Source organism: Xiphias gladius, chromosome 14 (genome assembly GCF_016859285.1).
Source record: "Xiphias gladius isolate SHS-SW01 ecotype Sanya breed wild chromosome 14, ASM1685928v1, whole genome shotgun sequence".
Taxonomy (NCBI): domain Eukaryota; kingdom Metazoa; phylum Chordata; class Actinopteri; order Istiophoriformes; family Xiphiidae; genus Xiphias; species Xiphias gladius.
The window spans coordinates 9147214-9172798 of record NC_053413.1 but is presented as its reverse complement, the minus strand read 5'-3'; the positions used below and the strand labels follow the sequence as shown (position 1 = coordinate 9172798).

At 41.1% G+C, this 25585-nt stretch overlaps 1 protein-coding gene across 2 annotated transcripts in view; it reads left to right on the top strand.

The window, feature by feature from the left end:
- LOC120799222 (low-density lipoprotein receptor-related protein 8-like) overlaps positions 1-25585 on the top strand; it is a 76429-nt gene that overhangs the window by 27225 nt on the left and 23619 nt on the right. For both annotated transcript variants that reach the window (XM_040144209.1, XM_040144208.1), the window contains exons 3-7: positions 793-915; positions 11705-11833; positions 20345-20734; positions 22917-23039; positions 24541-24663. In XM_040144209.1, the coding sequence (XP_040000143.1) occupies positions 793-915; positions 11705-11833; positions 20345-20734; positions 22917-23039; positions 24541-24663 (888 nt within the window). The remainder of the gene's footprint in view (positions 1-792; positions 916-11704; positions 11834-20344; positions 20735-22916; positions 23040-24540; positions 24664-25585) is intronic.

Here is a 25585-nt window from a genome sequence, read left to right as displayed (position 1 = left end):
ATGCTGGAGGTCCACCCAGAGTAACAGGCTAAGGAAATTGAATGGCTCTGACATCTGCCTGCTTCTGACACTCTGGTTGAGCTTGCAGCGTAGATGCTACAGGTGGACAGTGTGTTTTTTTATGTGTGTCTGGAGTACGTGCGTTACGTGACTCTGCGTGACAGTAGGTTGGGGAGATTTTGGTAGCAACTGTGATAAGCTCTGGGCTTTTATGTGAAAGTTTTGATCACTCCTCAGGTTTCTTCTTGTTGCTTAAACAAGCCTTCTTTCACATGTTTTTCATTCCCAATCTCCAACACACTTGGCGTGTTTATCAGCCCGCAGCCTTGCTGGCTTGTAGCTTTCTGTGGTAAACAGGTTTGCGAAGTAAAAGGTTTAACCTCCCTGAGCTTGCGGAGTTCGGCAATCAGAATCCATTTCGCTGCTCTGTGGTGGAAAACCTGAAGGAGAGATTAGACTGTTTTTGGAGACCAGCAGATGGAGGGTGGGGAGGCAGACAGGGGGTAGGGCAGACAGCACAATGAATAAAAGTCAAGAAAATATGGAAAGTGGAGATAATTAGTGAGGATTATCAGGAGAAACAGCTCTGGAGAGGGCTGTGTAGGGATAATGTAAGAGATGATGAGCCTGATCTCTTCTGATGAGAGGGGTGATTGCTGGGATTCAGATAATGTGTCTTTCATGACAGAGCTTAAGCCCAACTGCAGACTGACCATGCTCTCACCCTGTCTTCAACTTCCTGTTCTCACTCTGTTATTCTCCGTCTGTGCTTTTCTCTCTCTATCGGAGCAGCCAGGAAAACCTGTGCCCCTGCAGAGTTCGCCTGTTTAAATGGCCAGTGTGTCCCAGGACGCTGGCGCTGCGACGGGGAACCAGAGTGTCCCGATGGGTCTGATGAGGCAGAGGAGACCTGCAGTAAGTGAAACCATTCAGCTGCTCACATCAAGGACATCTTCAGACAATCATTTAATTTATTTAATTCTTTTTTTTCTCAGTACAACTTGAGACCGTATAACAAAGTCCGACGGGGCAAGAAATGCAAAATGCTGTAAACAAGACAACAGTTTAGTCAGTTTATCTTAATCAGTGGTTTTCAATCTAAGGGGGAATGAGTGCCATAACGCGTCGCAAGATGAATCTAAGGGGCCCTGAGAGGATTACTTATTTATATTTGATAATCATTTGAAGTCTCATATGTAGAGCCCACTTTGTGGAAGCTAATGGGGATCCAAATAAAGAGTAAAGAACACTGGTAGGATTCTCCTACATATAATCATGAATATTTTTCAGACTTTCCTCTAATATTTTGATTTTGTCTTGCGAAATACTGCATAGTTTTATCTCTTCAGGCTCCAAAAAGTAATTAAATGAACATATTAGTAAGGAAAAATCACTATGTATTTATTGACATGCCACTGAAACAAGGGGTTCCTAGTAGGTGATGCATCACATTAAGGGGTCACAAGCAAAAGAAAAAAAAATTTAACCAATTTATTTGAAGGTAAAACTGAAAGTGAGTGCACCCATACTGTTAGTTATTTTCCCATTTTGCACAGGGAAATTTCGAATCTATGGTAAGTACAGTAGGTCGAAGTTGAACTAGGAAGATGTTGTATAAAGTCTGGTAGATGCTTGAATATAAATTTGACCTTTTCTTCCAAGTAAGTCTCACTAAAAGCTGTATGTCTGACTGCTTGTGCTGCTCGCCCCACGGGACTTAGGTTTAGGACTCGTTAGTGATGTAACTGCATTACCAGATCTCAGCACTTAACCTGCTGAATAAAATGTTATAATTAGTAGAAATCAGGAAAAACCAGGAACTACAAAAAACGAATCAGGTTGAATGAAATTTCCCAATAAGGTTTTTCCAGATTATGTTATTTTTGATCTTAACTGGAGCATCTGAGAGGCATATTGGGATCTACTGTCAATCAGACTCTTTACACTAAGAAAAAAAGGAGAAGCTGTGGCTGGCTAATTATGTTGGCATTTAACGTGTTGCGTCTGGATGGGGACTCACACCTACATGTCATTTTAGACAAGATTTCATTTGACTTTCTTAGAAGCTGTATTTAGGTTGCTAATTTCCCTTGTTATCTCAGCTCCGGTGGTCGTTCAGCCGCCTCGTCTGCTTCTACTCGCCCACACACTTCAATACTCAATGCTGTCTGATGGTGAGTGCAAGAAAGGCCTCGATTACTTGCCTGCCAAGCTGTTAGAGCTGAGGATCTCTGGCTGGCTCACTTTTAGCTGGTGCCAGTGTAGTGCACCCACACACAGGCCCTGATGGGGGTTAGGCGAACTGACATCGCCACAACCAAGCAGGGACTCATGAGTGGGAGGCTTGCACCAGTTACTAATTGTTTTCTTTATTTCCTAAATGCTGATGTGTCTTTCTCCCCTGGCTGCTCACTTCTCTCTTGGGCTTCCAGAAATCAGGTGGATCTTAAAGTGCTGCACTGATATATAATGATGTCTTAGGGAAAGCTGGGAGTATCCACACACTGAAATAATAGCTATTGAAATCTGTTTCAACCCTACCAGGTCTTCTTTGGACAAACGTTAATAACACAATACACCACACTGCCTTTTTAGCTTTAAATTGTGGGAAGATCTGCACTAATAAGGAACCAAACTTTGGTGACTGATGAACAGTTGTTTTAAAGGCCTGGGAACTTTTTTTTTTTTTTTTCAGCTTCTTACTATGAGTGATGATCCTACATGAGCGAACAGCTTTTCTACCAAAATTTCAACCAAAACAGTTTGGGTTATTTCACACAAGGAATTTCTGCTTTTCTATTTTTTCCCTTCTGTTCTCTTCCAGCTGGTTTCCGGTGGGTGGGGCAAAGTTAGAAAAAGGTGATAAAAGTTCATATACTTTCATGCACCACAGCAACATTTGAAACAAATCTGATGACACTTGGTGGGTTGTCTCACCACTTTCAATCAAATCTGAACGAACCACACCCACATAGTCCTGATGAAGCACATTTGTTTAGTTTTTAAGTGCTAAATTATAAATTAATGGTATGTAAATAAGTTATTTTTTCACTTCTGTTGACGTTTATGAATATTTAATGTTATTGAGAAATGCTAATGATTTGAAAAAAGTTTTTAAAGGCTTAAACAGTCGTGTGTTCAGCTGTCTGCCCTCCACGCATCACTGCTGTTTGATGCAAAATGAACGTTTGGATACCTTCACACAAGCATTATAAATGGGTGTTTGGTCCGTACTTGGCTAAACGTGGCCTTTGATTTGGGACCGTACTTTGGCCATGACTGATGATATTTCACAATTCCACAAAAAAGTAAAAGAGAAGTAAAGAGAAGAGCACAAATTAAGAAAGGTACTATTGTCAAAAAAACAAAAAGCAGACATCACAAAAATGATACATAGAAAACACTTAAATATACTTGAAAATATTTTAAAAAGGACCTAATGGCATAACAAGGAGAAATCCCCCCAAAAAGAGGAGGAAAATGTAACTACTGATATCACAGCTACAGGATGATCAGGCATACCACCAGACCAGACAATATTTTACCAAATAAAAACAACCCAAATCTGGTGAATAATGAACCATTTATGACTTGCAGAAGAAGGACGTAGAAGAGGAGTTCACAAGAATGATTTCATGATGTGCTGTCAGAATTTGTAGCTGTAATAAAGCAGGTTGATGGTGATGTTGTTGACTGATATTGTCTAGCCTGTTTGAGAATAATATTTTTGTTCCAATCGCAATATCCTGCTTTGATCTTTGAACTCTTTCTTAAAGTTACTGTGGGATGGAATTAAAATGCATCCGACCGAGTGGGAAATGAATCTAGACAAAGCGAAATGAATCTTTCAGAGGATATTCATTCTAGTTTTGTTACATTTTACTGGCTGTGGACGTGTGGGTCGGTTCGATGAATAATGTAGCAGCCAAGCAAAGCTTCTAATGTCACCCCCAGAAAGTTGAGTGCAAGGAAGGAGACACGGATGGATCTCTGAAGGATAACAAGTTTTTTTTATTGGAAATCCAATTAAAGATAAATGAAGGAAGGATTCATCTCTTGGCTGCAGAATAAAGAGAAAGAGATCTGGGCTGAGAAGAAAGCCATTTATATGGAAATCCCTTATGGATTCACATGATGTTGTAATGTAAAAATTTTCTGAACACCAACACTGGAAAATGATGTGGTTTTTATTTTTGCTCTGCAAACAGTTCACTTTGATGCAGTTTGACAGAAATATGGTGGTTTTGTTATAATCAATGACCTTTTCATGTGTGGATGGGTCATTTATTTGCTGTGCTGTAGGCAGAGCAGAAACATTTATGTCCTCTTCCTCCTTTCTCCTAAAAGTCCAACTACAATACAGGTAGCCCTTACCCTGCAGCATGCGTCCCTCTTGCTTATGTGTTCAGATGACAAGTGATAGAGCAGGGCTGTATCCCGAACAGAGGGATTGCTAATGAGATCCACTTCATCACAGCTGTCTTTCTGTTTGACTGGATCCGAATGTGCCGTAATCACACTGAAGGAAAAAGAGGAGGAAAGAAGGACTCAAGGATGGACATTGTATGAATACAGCATGCATGCAGTATCATAAGCCACAGCAGCCAACCTACTACTGAATGGCTCTCTTATCATATGTCTCCTTAACCCCATTTCACTGAATTACCTGTCTGCGGCAGCCATTTGGAAAGATTACAAAGCTATAATGAGAACTTCACATCTGTCAGCGAAAACCTCTTGATGTGCTGCGTCTTTCTGATCCGACCGAAGAAGACGCAAAAAACATGAAAACATGAAAACTGAGCATATCCGCTCTGAAATGCCACCAGCAGTAGCATGTTGCTTAACAGCCCAATCCCATGCAACACTTCACTTTGAAATCAAAAGCTACCAAGCTTCACTTTTATCAATTAAACTTTGCTGAAGTGGAGCTTGTTTTCCTGCCTTAACAACGAAGTGAAGGGTGGAATTTCACACAGGCTGCGTTCAATCTCTAACGTGATTGCTTGCGATGAGATGAGATTGCCATTATGTAAATAGCAACTGGTGACTGCACGACTGTTTTACACGGGCTAATTACATATAACGCTGCGTACACCCTAATGCATCATGCTCTGGTTATGCTAAAGCCTGATAAGCCATGCTGCTGTCTCTCACATGCAGCGACCCTCATCTTGTATTTCATTCAATTTGCCCTCCAACTCTCCTGTACTTTCTGTCTATTCCAGTTTCACATGTGCACAAACATTACACGGTACACACTCACATTTGCACACACACTCAGCTAAGGCATTTTGGACCCAGTGCTGCAGACATCTGTGCCACGATGATTCTGGCTCACTGAGTGGATTCTCAATTACACGCTGGAGTAGCGTTACACCGCTGTGTTAAGAATTCAAATTTGGGCCACACGGAGAGTGAGTTACTTGTGAGCGCTGAAAAATGAATGACTCTTTGGAAAAACGCGATGTGCCAGAGCTCATAGTTTTTGTATTCGATTAATGTGTAATAAGGGAGGAACTGGGCCACTGCAGCCAGCTGTGCAGCTGCTTCTCTGCTCCCCAGGCAAAGCAGTGACATTTTATGTGCTCTTAGTTGCCCGAGTCACTTTTAAGGATTACCAAGAGGAGGGTGAATGTTAGCTACTTGACGCTTTCTGACAAAATTGCTGAGTTCAGCTCAGTTCTGCATGTCAGTTTGTGCTCTGTGCTTTTAAATTCATTTCTAGGAGTTGACAGGCGTGAGGAAACTTCACAGTGTTTCTTCTTCCTTGAGAAATCTTCATTATATCAGGACATAACCCTGAACTGGTGTATGGAATATTCAAACAGATGGAACTATTCTTTTTAAACCTACCATATTGTGCCTTCAATTTGGTCTTTTAGGTGGAATGTAATTTGCAGTGGATTATAGATATATCCCTGAAAGGGGTTCTATGAAAAGTTCCTTCTGGAAAACCTCCTTGTAGATATAGAGACTCAAACTCTGAGCTATTTCTGGTGGAGTAAATAATAAAGCTTCATTTTTTATTGACTCTATAATGGGGGAAGATTTTCTTTGTAAAGATGTTTGTGTTGCACATACACTGTTTGCTACATTGCTACTGCTCTGTGTGCGTTTAATCCTTTGGATTTGGTTCCATGTCGAGTTGTGGATTGTTAAATAGTATGGAAGGAAATTTTTAAAAGGTAAATTTCCTTTACGCTGTTTACAGAGACCGCTGTTTTGTGGAGACTGCCTAGAGTAAACAAACACACTCTGAGAGCACTGCAGAAACGTATCGTACATTTGCTATGTGGCTCTTATGCATAGTCTTGCCATTAAAGTGATGTAAGACTGTTGACTGTCTCTGTCTCCTCTTTGATACTTTGTTGCACAGTATACTGTTGATGTGTCACTACAAAAGTAGATTTTGCTTCAGAACCAGGTTCTTTTGCAAGTTCCAAAGTGGGGAAACTCAGGACTTCGGCTGATGACAATTTCATCGGCTGCAGAGCCCGACGACGTTGATATTTTGAGGTCAATACTGTTATTCTTATACTGTTACACTTTATAGAACAGATTCCATAAGAGCTAAACAGGTGCACTTCACCTGCACTAAACTTCAGTTGGTTTCTCTGCCTCAACACAGGAACTACAATGGGACTGTTTTCCCAATACAAAATCCGGATGCCGACGTTTTTCGGCATGAAAGTTAGGCTGTACCTCAGCAGTGTTATCACTCCATTAGTTGCAAATCAGATTCAGAAAAGTGATGAAAGGCATGAGGATTCTTTTACTTTTTTAAAATGTTTTCTTTACTTTTTAATCTTCAAAATCTTGTTTTCTGTTAACTGACAATTGACTAATGTTGATTGAGGACAGTAAAGCCTGAACGGTAATTTTGATAAAAAATGAAATCATAAATAATTGCTATGAATTAAAAAGAGGGGTGTCGTGGTGGTTCTTTGCTTAACGCTGTCGCCTAACAGCAAGAAAGTCCTGAGTTTAAACTCCCCCCTTGGCAGTTTAGTTTGAATGGTTGTCTATATGTGTTAGCCCCGTGACAGGCTGTACTCATCGCCTAGTGTCTGCTGGGATTTGAAACCAAAACACATAAAAAAATATTTTAAACTGCCAGTATATTAGTCTGGCTTTATTCAGCTAATGTATATCCCATCATACTGAGTAGGCTCAGCTACAGCACTTGATGATAACCAGAAGTGCGTGCCACAGTACATTACCTGCTAATGCACTTTGCTCCAAATAACAATTTCCTATCTTGTAGTTTGCAGCCAGCTAGTGTGTTCTCCACTGCACCCGATCTATAATTCAGAGAGGAGGACATGACCACTCTAACATGGTTTAATGAAGCAGTGAATCTGAGTATGACTCACGTTATCGGAGTGTTTTGCGCCTCTTTAAATCTGAGGCAGAGAAGCCAATTTATCTCCTTCACTATCAGAACCCTTACGCTGACATAAACAGGGGCAGTTGGTTGAGAACATGCCCACGGTACACAGACATCGAAGCCTTTATGTTGAACTGATAACTCTGCTGAAGTGAAGCCTAACTTTCATTAACTTTCATTACATTTCAGTAACTTTTGGACTTTGTATTGGGAAAAAAGTCCCATTGCAGTTCCTGTGTTGAGGCAGAGAAACCAACTGAAGTTTAGTGCAGGTGAAGTGCACCTGTTTAGCTCTTATGGAATCTGTTCTATAAAGTGTAACAGTATAAGAATAACAGTACTGACCTCAAAATATCAACGTCGTCGGGCTCTGCAGCCGATGAAATTGTCATCAGCTGAGGTCCTGAGTTCCCCCACTTTGCAACTTGCAAAAGAACCTGGTTCTGAAGAAACTTCTGTCGTGACACAACAACAATTTATCAACGAGGGTCAAGGGGGTTGCTTGGAAATAGGGTTTTGAGACTTCAGGATATTTGTCCTTAAGTGTTTAACAGTTGACTGTTTCTAAGTGGAACCAGCTACATAGAGAAGTCAGGCTGTCACAATATTCTGAGTGCACTGATTCACATCTAAGAGCTGTCAGGAACTGGCTGTAGGATGAATCACCACTGTCAAATTATTACTTACATGTAATGCTGTAGCGTAGTGTTACATTTATTGTTAAGCTGCAGTTCTTTATATCACATCAGTTTAACACATTTTTCAACTCCGCAGTGCTTATTAGGTTTTCCTTTTTTTTATATCACATGCCTGGTGACAATTGACAAATTGAAGAGCCTCTCCACTCCTTCACTGAAAGCCCGATTTGGGGTGAAAGGCTGTCGGCAATAGCAGGGTCAACTGTGATGATACAATAAAAATAGAGCTATTACACCATCGCACTGAGGAGATGAAGACTTCCTTGGGTCTTGTAAAAGGTGATGAATTGTAAATAGATCTCCTGCCAAAACGCCACAGTGGAGATGAATCCTCATTTTTCACTCTAATGGTAAATAACAACCAGGCAGTCAGTTGGTCTGTGAGTAATTGGTTTTTATCTCAAGTTGCCTCATTTTCTAGCAGAAACCCAATTACCTATGTCTCTATAAAAATCTGAGGTTTCACCAATCAATAGCTGTCATTAGAGGCAGTGAGGTACCACTACTTTGTCGTAGTGAAGTTTGGTTTCTGTGTTTGGATTTGGGGGGACGGCGTTCACGCTTCATTAAAGAGTCATCAGTTAAAAGACCAGGACAGCTCGCCGATTCTGCTAGAGTCTGCGCTCCACCTGCCTTTTCTTCCTTCATTTATTTTTTTTCTATCGATATGGATGGCTTTTATTTTGCTATAGGATAAGAATCTGAAAGGTCACGCAGCAGTTTGTCACATCATCCCTTCACCTTTATACAGTATCACTCTTGGCGTGTCTCCTTTCTTATGGATTCCTTTTATTTCTTTTTTCTTTTCCTGCTCTGCTCTCTGTCACCACCTTCTTTCATTTTGTCTGTCTGTTTCTTGTTGCCTGTCAGGTCCTCTTTGGACCTACATTTTTTTGAATTCATTCTGACAGCATGTTATTTCCACTGTCGGAGATTCCACTTCCTCGCCTCTTTCATCTCAGATATTTCTAAGAAATGTGTCCGGTATTTCCTCTCTGCCCAGCCAATATGTCGTTTGGTTTTCAGACATTGCTTTGTTTTAATCATTCATTGTAGCTCATCATTCCTCCCCCTCTTTAGTTTCCTGGGTTAGTCCCTTTATTAAGCTTGTTTGCTCACTTGACAGTCGTGTCTAGAAAGAAGTGACTCATTTTTCACTGGAAAAAAGCATCAAAGGGCATATTGGTCTGTTGTGTGTATAGAGAATTTAGCACAGCGCAGGTAACATCAAAGACTGCAACACATGTTGAATTGATAGTTTTTTGCCTTTGTAATACACTTTCTAAACTTCCTTACACGTGAAACAGAAAGAGAAGAAATTAAATATCATTTTTATGACTCGTTTATGTATCTAAGCCATGAGGGGAAAAAAGGTTAACTGTGTGATCACTCCACTTATCTCTTACTACCTTGCTTTTTTACTCACTTCACCAGTGTAACAGGAGGACATTGTGTGACAAATATAACCTTCCCTGAGTCCAAGCTGTTCCTTGCTTTAGAAACAGCCTCCAAACACTGCAGTGGCCAACATTTGTTTTTTTTTTCTGTGCAGTCAGGGCCTGGCTGCATCAGCCATTCTCAGTGCTTGGTCTCCACAGGCACCAGCTGCCTCTCCAGCCTCCTCTCCCCACATCTCTTCTGTCACCCCACCATGCTGCAGGGTCAGTAACATACCCAGGCAGCAATGAAGGGCTCAGAAACGTACCTTCATAAACAGCTGGCGTCTATTGATGGTTACCTATCGATGGTCTCCTCACTTATCTGCCAAGCTGATACATTGGTCAGAATTAGCTTATCACAGGCATATATGTTGGACGATGAGTAACATGAAAATCCAGTACAGATATGCCAGGGGTAGCGGTGTCACACCACTCCTCTTCTTCTTTCACTACACTGGCTCCCTGTTGCAGCTAGCAACGGCGAATGACAGGAATTGATCCTTCATACCCCCAAGGCAGGGTCAAACCACACTCTCCAGCCCAGCCACTGTGCTCCTTCGCCTTTACACGAGTGATTGTCCAGTCAGTCCTTGTGATTGCTCATCTCAGTCAACAATGACTGCTCTTCTCTTCTTTTCTCTGTCCACAGTGGTGGAAATAACTCTCCAATGAAATCAGGACAGCAGAGTTGCTGCCTTTCTTATGCTGCAGGCGGAAAACCGACCTTTTAAGGCTAGCACTTCCATTTGTTTTCTTTAAAAGAAACAAGCAAAACGCAAAAAAAGTGTGTCACGCAGACAAGCAGTGTCGTTTTTTAAGCTGTTTATTTGAGAGGAATGCGCTTCCAATTTTGAGTTAAAATGCACCAATCATAAGCTGCTTTGGACCAAAGTGTCTGCCAAGTGAATGTAATGTAATGTAATGTATCCAGGTGGCCTAGTGGTTGGATTATCATAATCAAATGTTTATAAATCTTGAGAGCATTGAAACTGTGATTTTTAAACACTCAGATAATATATATTGGTATTCGTATTGGTATTAACACCCAAAATTGGGTTTTAATCAGGGTATACTCTAATTGTTTACAAAGCAAATTAGAATTGTTATTCTGACTTGGAAGAAAAGGTTCTTTTCCATATAACCGTAAATAACTGCACTGCACTTCAGGGTTATTGTTATTATAAATGATTTTGTCACTGATACCACAGAACATGAATTTACACTGCAGTAAATTAAAATTAATACATCAACACACACATTAACATAAAAAACGTTCAGACTCAGGATGAAAGCTAAAACGCACCCTGCAATTTAAGCTAACTCCTTAATTCTCACGGAATATATACAGTAGCTCATTTAATAATTGAAATCTACTGCATATCGGATTTACATTAGATAGAAAGGAGTTAACTTTTAGCCTAAGTGCAGCATTCTAGTGAATGTATTTCCATTTGAACAGATGTGCTTTGTATAGAAATCTGGCTAGGCAGATCTTCTCCCTGTCAGGTCCAATTACCCACAATACAGTTTACACCTAACATTGATAGTGACAGCATCAGATATTCTGTTCTAGCCTCATAAATGGTATTCATTATGGAGGTTGTTCTCAGTCATCCTGTTACAAATGATTGTGTATGTATGGTGTTTTTTGTCAGCTTCAACAAAGCTACGTTAATTTAATGAAAAAATATATCCACGTAGAGTCAGCTGTAATCTGAACACTACGTGCTGCAATATAGGGTGCATGAAAGCTAGTTAGCAAGTGAAAAAGCTGTTGCTAAAGCTATTGCGTTATCTAAAAAAAACATGGATAAATGGTTGAACTATATTGCCCAATGTAGCCTCATGGATAAATTGTTAAAAAGCTTAGCTAAAAGTAATGTATATTATATAAATATAATGTATAATTAACAGCTAGAGCAGATTGGCGGGGGGGGGGGTCTTTTGCTCTACAGCCAACTGTGCATTTGTTGTATTTCATGATCTCTCTGCATGTCTCTTTAGATGTAGCCCAGACAGTAAAATCCATTGGCCAGAGTGGTGGAGTTTTAGATGAGTTTTAATGGCACAGTGGGGGCGACAGAAATCGAGTCCAGTGGTGGCTTAGTTGTTGCTGCCTTTATGGGACCATAAAACCACTGCAGTAATCTCCCTATCTCTTTTATCTCTTCCCACAGGCAAACAGACGTGCCCTCCGGAGAAATTTGACTGTGGGGGATCCACCAACAAGTGTGTCTCGTTGTCATGGAGATGTGATGGGGAGAAGGACTGTGAGAACGGGGCGGACGAGGAGGACTGCGCTTCTGGTGAGTTTGTCAAGTCGGGTATCAGTATTCTACAATAATCGAAATTAAATAAATGAACGATTGTTTCGGCTGGTTTTACTTCTATCTTTCAACGCTGACTGTATTTCAAAAGGGTATTTTATTTCAAATAGTGGCAATGACAGATGCTCAGATGTGCATTAGTGATTGACTTGATGAGGCTTGAAGACAATAGACTAAGGAGAAATCACATTCTTCCTTTCTTGTATTTTATAGGGTTTCATCCTTTCCGAGCTCACATATCATCCAGGGGCTTAAGACACTGAAGAACAGTAGGGAACACTCTATATAATTAGAGGGATTTGAAGTGAGTTTTCATTTAAACCAGCTGCACTCAACAGCAAGGTCCCCTTTGATGTGGAATAATTTTTGGGAGATTTTTTTTTGAGAATATCAGATATTTGCAACTTTCCAATAATGTTTGGATGCTTCTGTCATCCAATTTTGAACCTTGAGTCTTTAGCAATTCCACTGAAGGACCCTCAGGACCATCAAAAATGACATCACCTCCTACACAGCCAATCAGACAACTCAACCATGTGGCTGCCCCCACCCCCCACCCCCTGCTGGGACTATCCTTGCCCTACTTCCGAGGTGCCGTGAAGAATCGGCTCCTTCTTTTCTCTCTCTCCCTTGCCTCTTCACGTCAAGAAAATTGATTGAGGCAACAGAGCTGTAGGGGTGTGGTGTTTAGACTTTGAAGATTGTGCAAAATGGCACGTGGCGGCACATGCACAGAGGGAGAGAAAAAAGCCATCTCCTTATTATCCTATAAATGATGTTCATTTTTTCAGGCAGCTGCTCCCTTTCAGTTGTTTGTGTGTGCGTGGGTGTTGAGATTGTGACTGCCTGGCGTCTAAGCAATTCATATTTATTTGTTAAGAATATACTCAGTTTTTAGTTTTTATTTAGAGAGGATACCAGATCAATTTGGCATAAAATTAAAACATAATTTAGAGAAATGTCTTCTAGGATAGATATTTACCCTCTTCTCCTTGAAAGACATATGATACAAGTGATTTTAAGTTGTTTTTCTATAAGATATTTTTTCCAGATCAGCCTACAAGTGGTCCTTCAATGACTTCCTGTCACAAAGTGGCCCCACACACTCATGTCACAGCAAGTGGTAGCGATTCCATCAACTTTAGATCTAATGCCTTCTTAGCTAAGATGGCTTTTCACTGCGCTGTCCACTGAGACCCAGTCTAGCCTGTGCTAATCCTTTTTTCATTCTAATGTCTGTATTGATGCTGCAGTCTTAAGCTTCTCAGTGGTGACAGGAGGGTGGCCAGCAGGCCTCCGCCCACCCATGCAAAGGCTGAAATCCATCCAGAGGTAAACGCTGCTCAGCGTGACCAGCAGGAATAGGCTGACTCCATCACCAGCACAGTGCTGGATAGCATCACAAGTTAGGTCTATTAAAGGTGCTATATGTAAGTTTTTGCTATCGATGCATAGCCAGCGTTAGCATTAACAGGTGTTTACTTATCAGTCTAGAGGAAGAGTGAGTTCAGCCTAGAACTTCATTCCTTTACTCGCCCCGAGCTGTCCCCAGCGGTGGAAAGCAACACCAATGTCAAGCCTTGTTTTGCTTCTATTTCTATCACGTCTTTTCTTCTACTGAAGTTAGCATGCTAAAGGGCTAGTCCCCGGCCTGTCCCATCTCCTAATGCCACTTTGGGATATTTAGTCACTGTAGTGTCCAGTCTGCCCTCAGGTCAGCGTGAGAGGATGAAGAAATAGCACTGCCCAGAGGACGTATTCTAACCTCTTGTCTTGTAACGATAGTTGAAGCTCTTTGGGAAGTAAACAGCTGTTAATGCTAACGTTGGCTATGAAGCGATAGCAAAAACTTACATATAGCAACTTTTAAGTGCTGCTCCCAGCCTGAAAAATTATGTTTAAATCGAGGGTAAGAAGCTTTTTAAAGTTGCCTAACCGCAGAGTAGTCCTATGATACCAAGTATTAATTCTTCAATGTTATGTTTGTGGTTCAGTCCAATAACATAAGGAATGACATTCGTTTTGTACACAATTTATGTTTAACGTCAAGGGTCATAAAAACGCAGAAAGTAGTTTGTGATGTACGTATAGACCTGTAAGAAAAAGTGACACCTTCACTTTCTAAGCAGAGGTTTGCTCAACAATTAGATTAATTTTACCTTACTAATACTTATTTTTGCAAATGCCTAAACTTAACCTGAACTCCACCATACTGTAGCTGTCATGCCTGGCTAATATAAGGGTAAACAGTGGAAAAACATTGAGAGAACACTTGAATCGTTGTCCTTGAGCATAATCCAGGTTTTGCAGACTTGTCATATCAGCGATCGCAATGGTGAGCCTGGTGTGTGGTTAAAAGTGTTAAAAGTGTAAATGACACAAAACTAAATTGAATGCAAGTGAATGCAAGCTTAAAAGAAGTTATAGTTCACAGAATTAGAACTGAGCACTTATGATAATTGCCTTATTCAAAAACACTGTAGACCGAAGGCTTTAGATCTTTCACATTTACAGTCATGACATGAGGTGAGGGAGGAGAGATGGAAATTACCAACTGGTTTGAGTGCATGTCGGTATGTCTGTTTGTTGCAGGCTAGCTGTTGGCATAGGGGCAGCTGGAAAATTGAATTCAAAGTAGCATTAACTCAGCTGTATGTTTGAGGTTCAGAGGGAAAGGATGACTGAATTAAACTGTGTAAAATAATGCAGCAGTGGTTGTACAAGAGTGAGAATAAAGCTTTTTGATGAACAGTATAGGTTTATTACAAACAAACCAAGAGTTGTAGACATGAATTCCCATGAACTGACAGGTAAATCATTTATTGGAGGGTTTTGGTGACCTGGCATCCTGCAGCGCTGTGTGGACCCACCGGGGAAAATTAAAAAAAAGTTTATTTCAGTGACTGTCACATCGAGTCATGCTCCCCTTCACTGCACCTTGGCCGTGGCTTCATTTATCCTCTCTGGTGACCAAAAAAGTTCACAAAGTTACAGATATTCTATATACAGTACGTTACTCTTTCCCTTTCATTTATCATGCATGCATTTGTTTAGATTAGCCTTCAAACTCATACAAGTGTCACCGAACGTGACTAAACCAGTAAGTTGTGAAAGCATCACCATGATCTTCTTTTAGCTGTCTTTCACACTCATGCTTTTGCAGGCTTGCTCTTGCTTAGTTCTGCTCACAGTGACCAAAACATTCAAACGCACTTTACACTTCCACTTGCATTTACCCAAGTGTGAGCAGAGTGGTTACACTCCTAAAACTGACTGAGCTGGAACCCATTCAGTTAGCCTCGGCGCCCTGCCCAATCAGTAGAAATTTACAGAGTGCATAGCTCACCCCAGACTCGAAAAAGTAAATCTTGCAGAGGCATCCTGCTAATTGAGTCATCCTCATGTTGAATTATGTATTAAGTAGAATCTAGCCCTCACCAGAGGAAGCTTTCCCTGATCAACATTACATTAAGCAGCAGCTCAAGAGAGGCTCCGCAAGAAAGTTGAACTGTCCTCAACCCTCAGCGATGTGGGTATTAATGTGCACTTACCCAGCCGACATCTTTCCTGAGAACGCGTGTCTGCTAGGATGTACTGCAAGGCACAGGAGCCGCTGTTTTGTGTGTTTGTGTGGGTTTTTTTTGTGTTTGCATTGCAGCGTCAGGTTTAGTTGACTGCCTGGTGTATGCATATGATATTCCTGTGTGGTTGTATTTTAGTTTGTTTTCTTTATTCACATTTCACACTGCATGGATAGTATTAGGCAAACAATTACTTCCTGCGCTCCTTACAGCTGTCTCCCTGCCTCAGTAGTGAAACTGAACTGGCAGATACTGTGCATCACCCATTGATGAAGATTTCATGTGGGACCATTTTACAGGACAAAAGTGCTTCCACTGACAAAATTTCTTCTAATCTAATGAATAAATCTAGGTTTTCAGCATTGCTAAACAGCGGGTATTTTGTCTCGTCTCAGCACTCATTCTGTGTCTCCTTTGCCATCCCCCACTGGCCCTCAGTTAGCTCACCTTTCCCAGTCAGTAATGATAACAGAGGAGGTTAAAAACTCCCTTCACTTTGACTCGCATCTTGTCCTCTATTATCTAATCTTGGTTTTTACCGTAAAGAGAGTTGTTTCTACTCTATTGCAGCTGTGTTTGCTCAGTAAATGTGTCTGTGGCATCACAGGAAAGGTCAGCTTTTGAGCTATTTCCCTGGTGACTCACTGTGTCTGTCTGAAGTGTGTCTGTCTGTGTTTCTACTTTTCTGGGTTCTTCTTTCGTGGATGTTGTTGTATGTGTGTAAGTTCCATTGACCTTGCTGCAGTGGCTGTGGCTGCAGCGGACCTCAGCTCTCTGAGCAGAGCGGACAGGTCTGAACTGTCCTTTCATTTTAAATCTGTGAATACCTATGAGAAAGCTGAGAGGACGTTAGACTGCACAGACAGTGACCGATATTTTTGGAGGTATTCGTGCGTGTACAGATAAAAAATAAATGATTGTTTTTGCATGCTTACACTCGACCTGTATGCCTTTATTTTTATTTCACTTTTTTCATCCTCTGTCCCTCCTCCTGCACTAAAAATTATTTCCTGACATTTCACGCGTTTCCTTCATTGCACAAACACATTCACACAGCACACACTCATCAGCTGTAATGCTAATCTGAGTAGAACGACCAGTCATCTCTCGCCTCTATGTCTGAGCCACCGGTTGCTGCTGGAAAACAATCTCCCATCGTCAAAGCTGCCAGGAAAAGTAAAGCGGGTTGCACTGCCAGCTTCTGACTACCATGGCGGTAGTCATAGAAAAGGTTCTCCTACCCAAGAAATGAAACGGAAGGGGCAATATATGAAAGACTGCCATCAGTGTATTCATTATAGCTTGCCTTGATGACAAAAAGAATCAAGGTAGCTACCTTGTTTGTAGAAAACTTAAAAGCTGAGTGGACTGTTTTTGGTAATAAACAGTAAAAGTAAACTTAGAAATAAAACTAGGGAGGAGAAAAGTTGCGAGTCTATCAACAATTTCAGAAAGTTAGCACAAGTTTCTCATTTTAGAGTTAATGAGCAGCTTATGAGTAATGAGTAAACAGCACAGTCAGAAGTCATGTCAACAACAATAATGAGATGTCTGCTGTGCCCCATGACTTGTAAATGATCAGTTACTTGTGCAACATTATTCCAAAAGTAAACTGAGTCAGAATAATTGTTTACGTTTTTGTCAGATTCTTCTTTTTTTTATCTGATGCTAATGGAAAAATGTCTTTGGTTGGCTGTCACCAGAACATGAATAAGAGTCAGAAGCCACGCCGGCGGGTCTGTGAAGCTGTACTTAGGCACAGCAATGCTTTGAGCTAAATGTTTAAGTCAGCGTGCTAACATGGTCATGGATGTGTGGACAAAATTATATGGCAGTCCATCCAACAGTCGTTTAGATATCTCATTCTGGACCAAAGTGGTAGACCAACCGAGAGACCAACAAAGCCGTGGCTCAATTTGAGCGCAGAGCAGTAGTGCACACTAAAGGATACATGCAATGTATGCCTACATATTCACAGTGGCTTCAAAAAGTATTTAGACCCCATCCTATGTTGTGCACTTTATTGTGTCGTAGATTTAATTTTAAATGGATAAAACTGCCATTTTTGCCCATTGATCTATACTTAATAACCCACAATGACAAAGTCAACTGCAGGCCCAACATTTTTTTTTAGAATTTTTTGCAAATTTATCAAAAATCAAAAACTGAAATCTCTCATTCACAAAAGTATTCAGACACTTAATTCAATACTCTGTGGAACCCCCTCAGGCAGCATTTACAGCTTTGAGTCTTCTTGGCTAAGTCTCAAGCTTTGCACACCTGGATTCGGGCAGATTATCCCATTCTTCCTGGGATCCTCTCAAACTACGTCAGATTAGATGGGAAGCATCTGTGTTCTCCCATCCTCAAGTCCCTCTACAGATCTTCTTTGGGGTTTAAATTTGGGTTTTGGCTTGGCCACTCAAGGACAGTTAGAGACTTGTCCTAAAGCCACTGCAGTGTTTTCCTGACTGTATGTTTCAGGTCACTGTCGTGCTGGAAGGTGAACCGTCGACCCAGTCTCAGGTCCCCTGCACTCTGGAGCAGGTTTTCTTCTAGGACCTCTCTGTATTTGGCTGCATTCATTCTCCCACAAATCTGACCAGTCTCCCTGTCCCTACCACTGAGAAGCACCCCCATGACTTGATGCTGCATACTTCACAGTTGAGATGCTATTAGCCAGTGTAGTCATTCTATCCTAAAGGCCTGATTGATGGCGTGCTGATGAGATAGCCATTCTCCCGGCAGATTCTCCCATCTCCGCAGAGGATTTCTGAAGCTCTGTGCAAAAAGTGAAGGGGTCTGAATGCTTTCTGAAGCTACTGTACATATCCGTTTAGTGTTTAGTATGTTACGTCCTGTTTTTTTTTTCCCGATTCAATAGATGCGCGATAAATTTGACAAAACAACCCACTGAGTGAAAGGCTGGGTCCCACTGAGGTTTATTCATCATTTAAAACCCACTCACTTGTACAACATCATGCGTGGACAGTCTGCGGGCTCAAGGTTGCTCAGATGTCTTGAAATTCATTTACACAGTGCCCCCACTGGAAAACAAAGTCTCTTTCAAGTTTAACCAGGCCACTCATGTACTTTACTAATGGTTTTACCCTTGTGTAATAATGTACATGTCTATTGAATGTCCTTAATTATTTAGTGCCAGATTAATATGGAGTGAGGGTAGGGGCATAACAGGGGCAGTAGTTATAAAATACATCAGAATCAGATGGAGTTCGTTTAATATTAATGAATATAAACCCCTTCACTGAACTGGATCCACAACACTTGTTTTTCATTGCGCTATCATGACCGTAGCAGTGAATTAAATGAACACTGATGTTTGCAACAAAAAAAACACAAAAAAAAAACAGATAGGGACTTTAACATATGGTGTAATTACATACAGTAGGATAGTAATGAGGACAGTATCTGGCATCCAGTGTTTTTACTAGCTGAGGATATGTTAACCCAGTTTAACTTGGCATGGTTGATGATCTTCCATTCTACTGTGATATTTAATTCCATTCTGCTTTTAATGTTTTAAACAACCCACTAGGGACAAGCACTCACCTTATCATTACTTTTAACTGGAGCTTAAATGGTGATGCTTCGAATTTCTGTTCAGAGGAGGAAGTTCAAACTGGTTCATTCTGTAGTCATTTAAATGCTGATCCCTGGTTGGGTCCATGTATAAGTATCTGTTAAAAATGACTGTGTACACACATAAAATCTACTAACTAAAATCTACTAAATCTACTAAGTAAAAATGGATGTGCAAGACGGCTGATAATTGGGAGATGTGAGCTTTCTGCTGCAGGTCACTGTGACAATATGTTACCACTTCACAATGTGCTGGTTCTGTGTAAAATTTTTGAAAACAGCAGTACCTTCCGCGCAGCGGGTTTGAAGCCGAACTCCCTGTGGTTTGCGTAAATACCAAACTACGCTTCTCCCTGTGCTGGCCTGCTGTGGGCTCACAGTAGGAACCCAGACTCTCTTTACAGCCTGAGTGATTTCGGCCAGACGTGACTAGAGATAGAGAAAGCTGGAAAAAGCAGGGAGAGAGTGGGAAAAGGATTTACAGATGCCTTGAGGTTGGCTTTGTGAAGAGGAGAACAGACTTTTCCTTCCTGCTTAGAAACATTTTCAGTCATGCAGGAAGAAACACGGCCAGTGTTAGATAATGCTCTCAGGCTTTGTAAGGTAGAATAGCTTTTATTGTCTATTGTAACCTATAGTATGTTGGCATTTGTGCTAATAATCCATCACAGAGGGAGGCATAAGCCCGGCTGATGGCAGAGAGAGCTCTTTTGTCTTTCACTCCTCAGGAGAGGAAGCCTGTCACCACCTTCTTGTGATAACCACCATCATACCCTCTCCTACCTCTTCAGCTCTCTTTCTGTCTTTTACCCGGTTATGATTCCAATGTTGATTCACAGCCTGCCTGAGAAACTCCATTCCTGTCTCTGTGCTCCTCTATTTGAAGCTAATTTAAGCCAATAAATTTCTCACCTCATCTCATCTACCTACCTCTGGCCAGTCTTGAAGCTTCATCTGTAATTTCATGCACTGCCAACAAAAACTGAAACACTTGTGTACAAGTTTATGTTTGCAAAATTGTTTGTTACATTTCAGTCTTTCAGTTTTTATGTTGAATAGTTTTATGTTGAATAGTTACATCTGCAAAGGGATGGTTGGGTAGCTACTCATTTTAAGGCACAGGCCTTTAATCACATTCATTAGCTTCCACTTTTCAGCTGTTAAATGCGATAAGGTAACAGTATATTGAACAATCTTAAATTCAAAGTAAATGCTTCCCTGCTTCAGTATTGGTAAGACAGCAGATGCAGGCCCTCATTTGCTCTTCAAACATCTTTCTAAGCTTTTGTTCCTTCTGCTGGTCCTGCAGATGCCAAGGCCTGCCCCAGCGGTGAGTTCATGTGCGCCAACCGCAAGTGCTTGGCCACCGTCTACGTATGCGACGGTGACGACGACTGCGGAGACGGCAGCGACGAGCTCAAGTGTATCTCCCCTCTTACCTGCGGGCCCAACCATCTCCGTTGTAACACCTCAGAGTGTGTGCCACTCATGTGGAGCTGTGACGGCGACCCCGACTGCTCTGACAGTTCAGATGAGGGGCCAGAGCGCTGCGGCAGGGACGGGGTCCCGTACCTGCCTAACCGCAGGACAAACTGCACTGCTGGGGAGTTTCGCTGTGCCAATGGGGAGTGTGTGCGACTGACCTGGAAATGTGACGGAGATCCAGACTGCAAAGACAAATCTGATGAGTCTGACTGCCGTGAGTGTCTCTTCCGTTCTCTTCTCTTTGCCTCTTTTTGTCTGTCTCCACATATACTGTACTCTCCTGTGTGGCTTTGTCTCTCTCTTTTTTTATCTCGCAAGAGCTTATGCATGCTTTCTGTTGTTTCGTAACTGTCTTTATTTAGAAGGCTGTTGTTGTAATTTTAGTTATACATATGGAATACGTAACTGGTCTGAGGGATAGATTCAGTACAATAGAAAATTGTACATGTGTAACCATGGTTACATGAAGAGGCTATAGCTGTGTCCCAATTTCATATTACATACTAATTCTAAGCAGGTCGGAAAATTGAGGAACTATTTAAAGTTGCAAACATTAAATTAAATTGCAGGTGGTTGCAAAACATCTTGACAGAGATAAAAAGTCAAAAATCTTAAGAAAAAGCATTTTGTTTTCTCTTTGAGAAGTTCAATTGGCAGCGGCTTCCAAAGTTGCAGTTTGATTGATTTCTCTTGGCACACATGTTACATTATTTCCTGTTAGTACAAAAAAGTTAATTACATGGAAATTGTGTATATTAACTGAAAAGAGAAACCACAGTTATACTATGGCAATTAGTATGTAGTACATTCTGTTTACAATTAGTATGTAGGATGAAATTGGTACACAGCACAACTCTCCAGCTCGAGGCTGCTTGTAGAACCATGGTTGTGTACATGACCTTCTGTTCTTGTTTGCAACGGGCAGTTTGGTTAAGATTTCAGTGGGTTTTCATCTTATTTACTGTAAGTCTAACAGATCATGTAATGCTTGGGTTAGGGTTTGAGTTGTTGTTTTTTCCTTGATTTTATACTGTATTACCCCTACAAGTATTTTAACCAGTAGCATCTAGAGTTTCTAGACTAATTAAACTCATCTTGTAAAAATATGGCTGCAGCACAATGAAAATCCCACAACACATGCATATCAGTAATATATCTGTTTGCTTTGAGACTGGAGACTGGAAAAGCTCTCAACAAACAATATTTCCTTCCTCTTCTGAGGTGTTACTTTGTCATTTAGCATTTTTCCACTCTGCTGGGAGGTGGGGTAGATGTTTTTTTTTCTAAATGTGTCAGGTAAACACCGCGCAAAGATGGGGCTTTGTGATAAAACAGTTTTTCCTATTAGCTGGTCATGGATGGGGGAGCCCTGAAGCTCTTGTCTCACTAAGCCAGAGTGTGAAGCCCAGATAGTCCCACTATTCATTATCAAGATGTGTGGTGCACACATCAAACCCACCGCTCACACTCTCTGGTGTCATATAAACAGCCCTTAAAAGAGACTGATGTTTTGTTAGCCAACTGGATCCCTGCATCAAGGGACAGGCCTTGAGATGATTTGAGGCACAACCTCATATTTGTCCAGAGGTTACTATACATGTATGCATATCCGCTCTTCCTTCGCTACCTTTTCTATATTCAAATACTTTTATGTCTATGTGAGCATTGCCTTGCCAAAAAATTAATTCTGCAATAGTTGTGTTTCATCTGTATATTTCAGTATTTTCTCCCTGTCCGTTCTTTTAAATACACAGAATGTGCATGTGTACGTAGGCAGCAGTAGGTTATTGGACAGTCAAATCTCTAGCTTGATCTCCCAGATAGAGAGAACCACTATATAGAGAAGATGACGTTCTGTATATGTATGCGCACACATTTTGTGCATGTGTGTGGAGGCTACAGCAGCCCTGTCTCCATTACATTCCCCGTGTCCTGTTCATCTTGTGATAACACTAAATTGTATCCCCCTCAGTCATACATAGTGCCTTGTAGTGGGGTTTAGAGAGGAGTTATATGAGCATACTGTGCCCTGTTGATGAAAAGCTTGTCTGTGCTTGAGATATTAATGAAATTTGGTCTGGCTGTTTTACTATATTGAAAACCATCACTCACACCCTTTGAGGTTAACAGTCTCTGTCCTAGGCAGTATCTAACACAGGCTGTGAATGGATACAAGTACAGAATATGTTATTGAACATTTGCGATTTTCTTGACTTTACTAAACAGGCAAAAGTAGAAAGACATGATAAACACTGATGGGCTGAAATGCAACAAAAGGTCTTGATTTGGTTTCAACCTCAGGATGTTGTGTTCCTCTTTCAGGGATTAAAGGGGATTTAAATTTTGTGTGTGTGTGTGTGTGTGTGTGTGTGTTTGTGTTCGTCCACCCCTTGCAGCCCTGTTGACCTGTCGTCCTGATGAGTTCCAATGTGGCGACGGTTCCTGCATCCATGGCACCAAGCAGTGTAACAAGGTCCATGACTGTCCTGACCACAGCGATGAATCTGGCTGTGTCAACGGTGGGTACGCCTGTCATCACAGTCTGCATGTCTGTCTGCCACAATCTGTGCTCCTCTCTGCCTGTTCACCTGTCTTCTTCTTTTATGGATGTGTCTGTTTGAATCTCCCTCCCCATTTGCTGCTGTGTTTACTGTATATTTGAGCCAATGTGTCTCTGCCTTTTGTAAATGTCGACCTGAGTAGCACTGTTGATATCATTTGGCCCTGTAGCTCCTTAAAGTCAAATACTGTAAAACAAGAGAGAGTTTGCAACAGTCAGTGATGACTTTGTGGCAACAGCGCCCGTGTTATAATATATAACTGTATAATATAGTTGACCAGAAAGCCTCCCGGCTGCATTTGTTGTGGTTTTAAAAGGAAAAGTAACATTGCTTATATTACATGATACAACCCTGTTTGCTTTCTTGTTTGTTCTTTATTTTTTCCAGTTATTCTAACTTTTTGGCCACTTGGGGGCAGTGGGAACAAGCTGTGAAAACAGCACTTATATATTATTACTTTTTTATTGATGCATCTAGCAGTTGCGGGGCAAATGGATTATCATTTATTTGGAGTCAAGTTTCTAGCCACGTGATGAATTCAATTCCCGAATTCCTTCTTCTTTTAGCTCTGTTTTTATCTTTGCTAACTCCTGAGGGGAATATTTGGTTCTTTAGTTGCTAAAAGTTCCACATCAGCTAGCTGCTAGTTTTGTCTTTCTGTTGTTTGACGCTGGGCAGAGTCAGGTGATAATTCTGATTTGCTCATGTGACGCAGTATTAGTATAAAAACATAGATTTTTAGCCGCTTTAAAACAAAGAGAATATGTATTTGCAAGGAACGTCTTTGTAGCTACAAGACCTGTTTAATCTTTGTAATATGGTTTACCAAAATCTGTATGTATTTTTTGTGGAATTAAATGGAATTTGTAAAGAGTACATGGTTAATATTATATGGTCCAACACCTTCTATAATTGCTTGTCTGCTCTGTTTTCTCCCTTCAGTTAAAGTGTTTCTCAGCTTGTGGTTTGAGTCTAACTTCAGTGAACAAATGAGAAGAAAATCAATGACTATAACCTAATGGGGATTTTCTGGACATACAGTATTTCTGAATCATGTGCTATAATGACCATTGATGTTACTGTATGTTGTGTGGATCCAGCCCAGTGCTTTTTGTAAGCCAATTTCATTCCTTCTCCCTCCCTCCGACTGTGATGCATAATTTACCAGTGTGAAATTAAGCGCTAGCGCTCTGAAACTGTACCAAATTAAAGTTCCGTTTCTATGACACTAGGCTCTTTATGGGGGATAATATGAATATCTGAGCGGGAAGAATATTTTGCTGCTACTTGTTTCATGTAAGCCTTCAATAATTCGGCAAACCATTGGAGATATTCAATTTGACCTCGCACACTTTTTGATGCATGAGGTTCTGAATCCGTTTGCAGTCGCTTATGCCAATAAATGTTGATGAAGTTCATGATGTACATGCTGATCTATCACCTGCTTTTTTTGTCACAGCCACCAAATGTGAGGGACCGCTGAAGTTTCTGTGTAAAAACGGAGAGTGTATTGATAGCTCCAAGGTGTGTGACTCTGTCAAGGACTGCAAGGACCGATCAGATGAGCCCAAGAAAGAGTGCGGTAAGAGGACTTTCTCTGAACACATTTGTAATCCTCTGTCAGCTGTAACCAAAAGCTCCTGTACCCTTGACATAAATAAAGTTTATTGCTTTTTGTCTGGTCAGCTTACAGGGCAAGGCTTTTTTGCTCATTTCCCAGTTGTATGAAACGCTCAGCTGTGAAATTACAGAATCATTTGTTACATGTGTGTCAGCCGAGCTTTTGTTTCAGCCCCGTGCAGGAAGAGGGCATGTACTTATCTATTGTAAATGGATTTAAGCAGTTAATGTAGCCACGTAATCATGTTTGCCATAACAAAATACGTCTACCTCCCTCCTATTACCTTGCATTTCAAAGGCTTCGGAGGCACACTCAAATTAACAGCAGCTTCCGTTGATCATAACAAGAGCCCGCATGTACTAATTACCATCAAAGGGTAGAAAAAGGCTTCTTCTGCTCCGCGATAATCTCCCCGTTCTCCATCTCTCTTCCTGTCCCCATGCACCTTCATCTGTTAACCTATTTATTGACCATGAATAAATGAAAGTGATGTCTCAGTTGCAGAAACAAAACACTTTGTGTGTATTAATTTTCCTCTGTGTTGAAGACGTCAGGAGAAAGTTTCTGGCATCAGAGATAGTGACAAGCAGACATACACTCATAAAATGAAATTTCCTCAGAGGAACATTAAGTTGAGAAGGGAGAGGAGACAGCTGGCAGAGTAGACTGACCTCTGCCAGGGACGGAAGACCAAAACAGGTATTCCAGAGAGTAATTCTCCTTTTCTCCCTTGTCTTCCTCCACTCCTCTACCTCCCTCTCTCCTTCAACTCAGGTCTTGTTCTCAGCTCATTAAAAAAGCGTGTCCGCACACACCTAGCTCATCGCTCTGCTCACTCAACCATTTACTCACAAGATGTTCCCTGGTTGCAACACACACACAC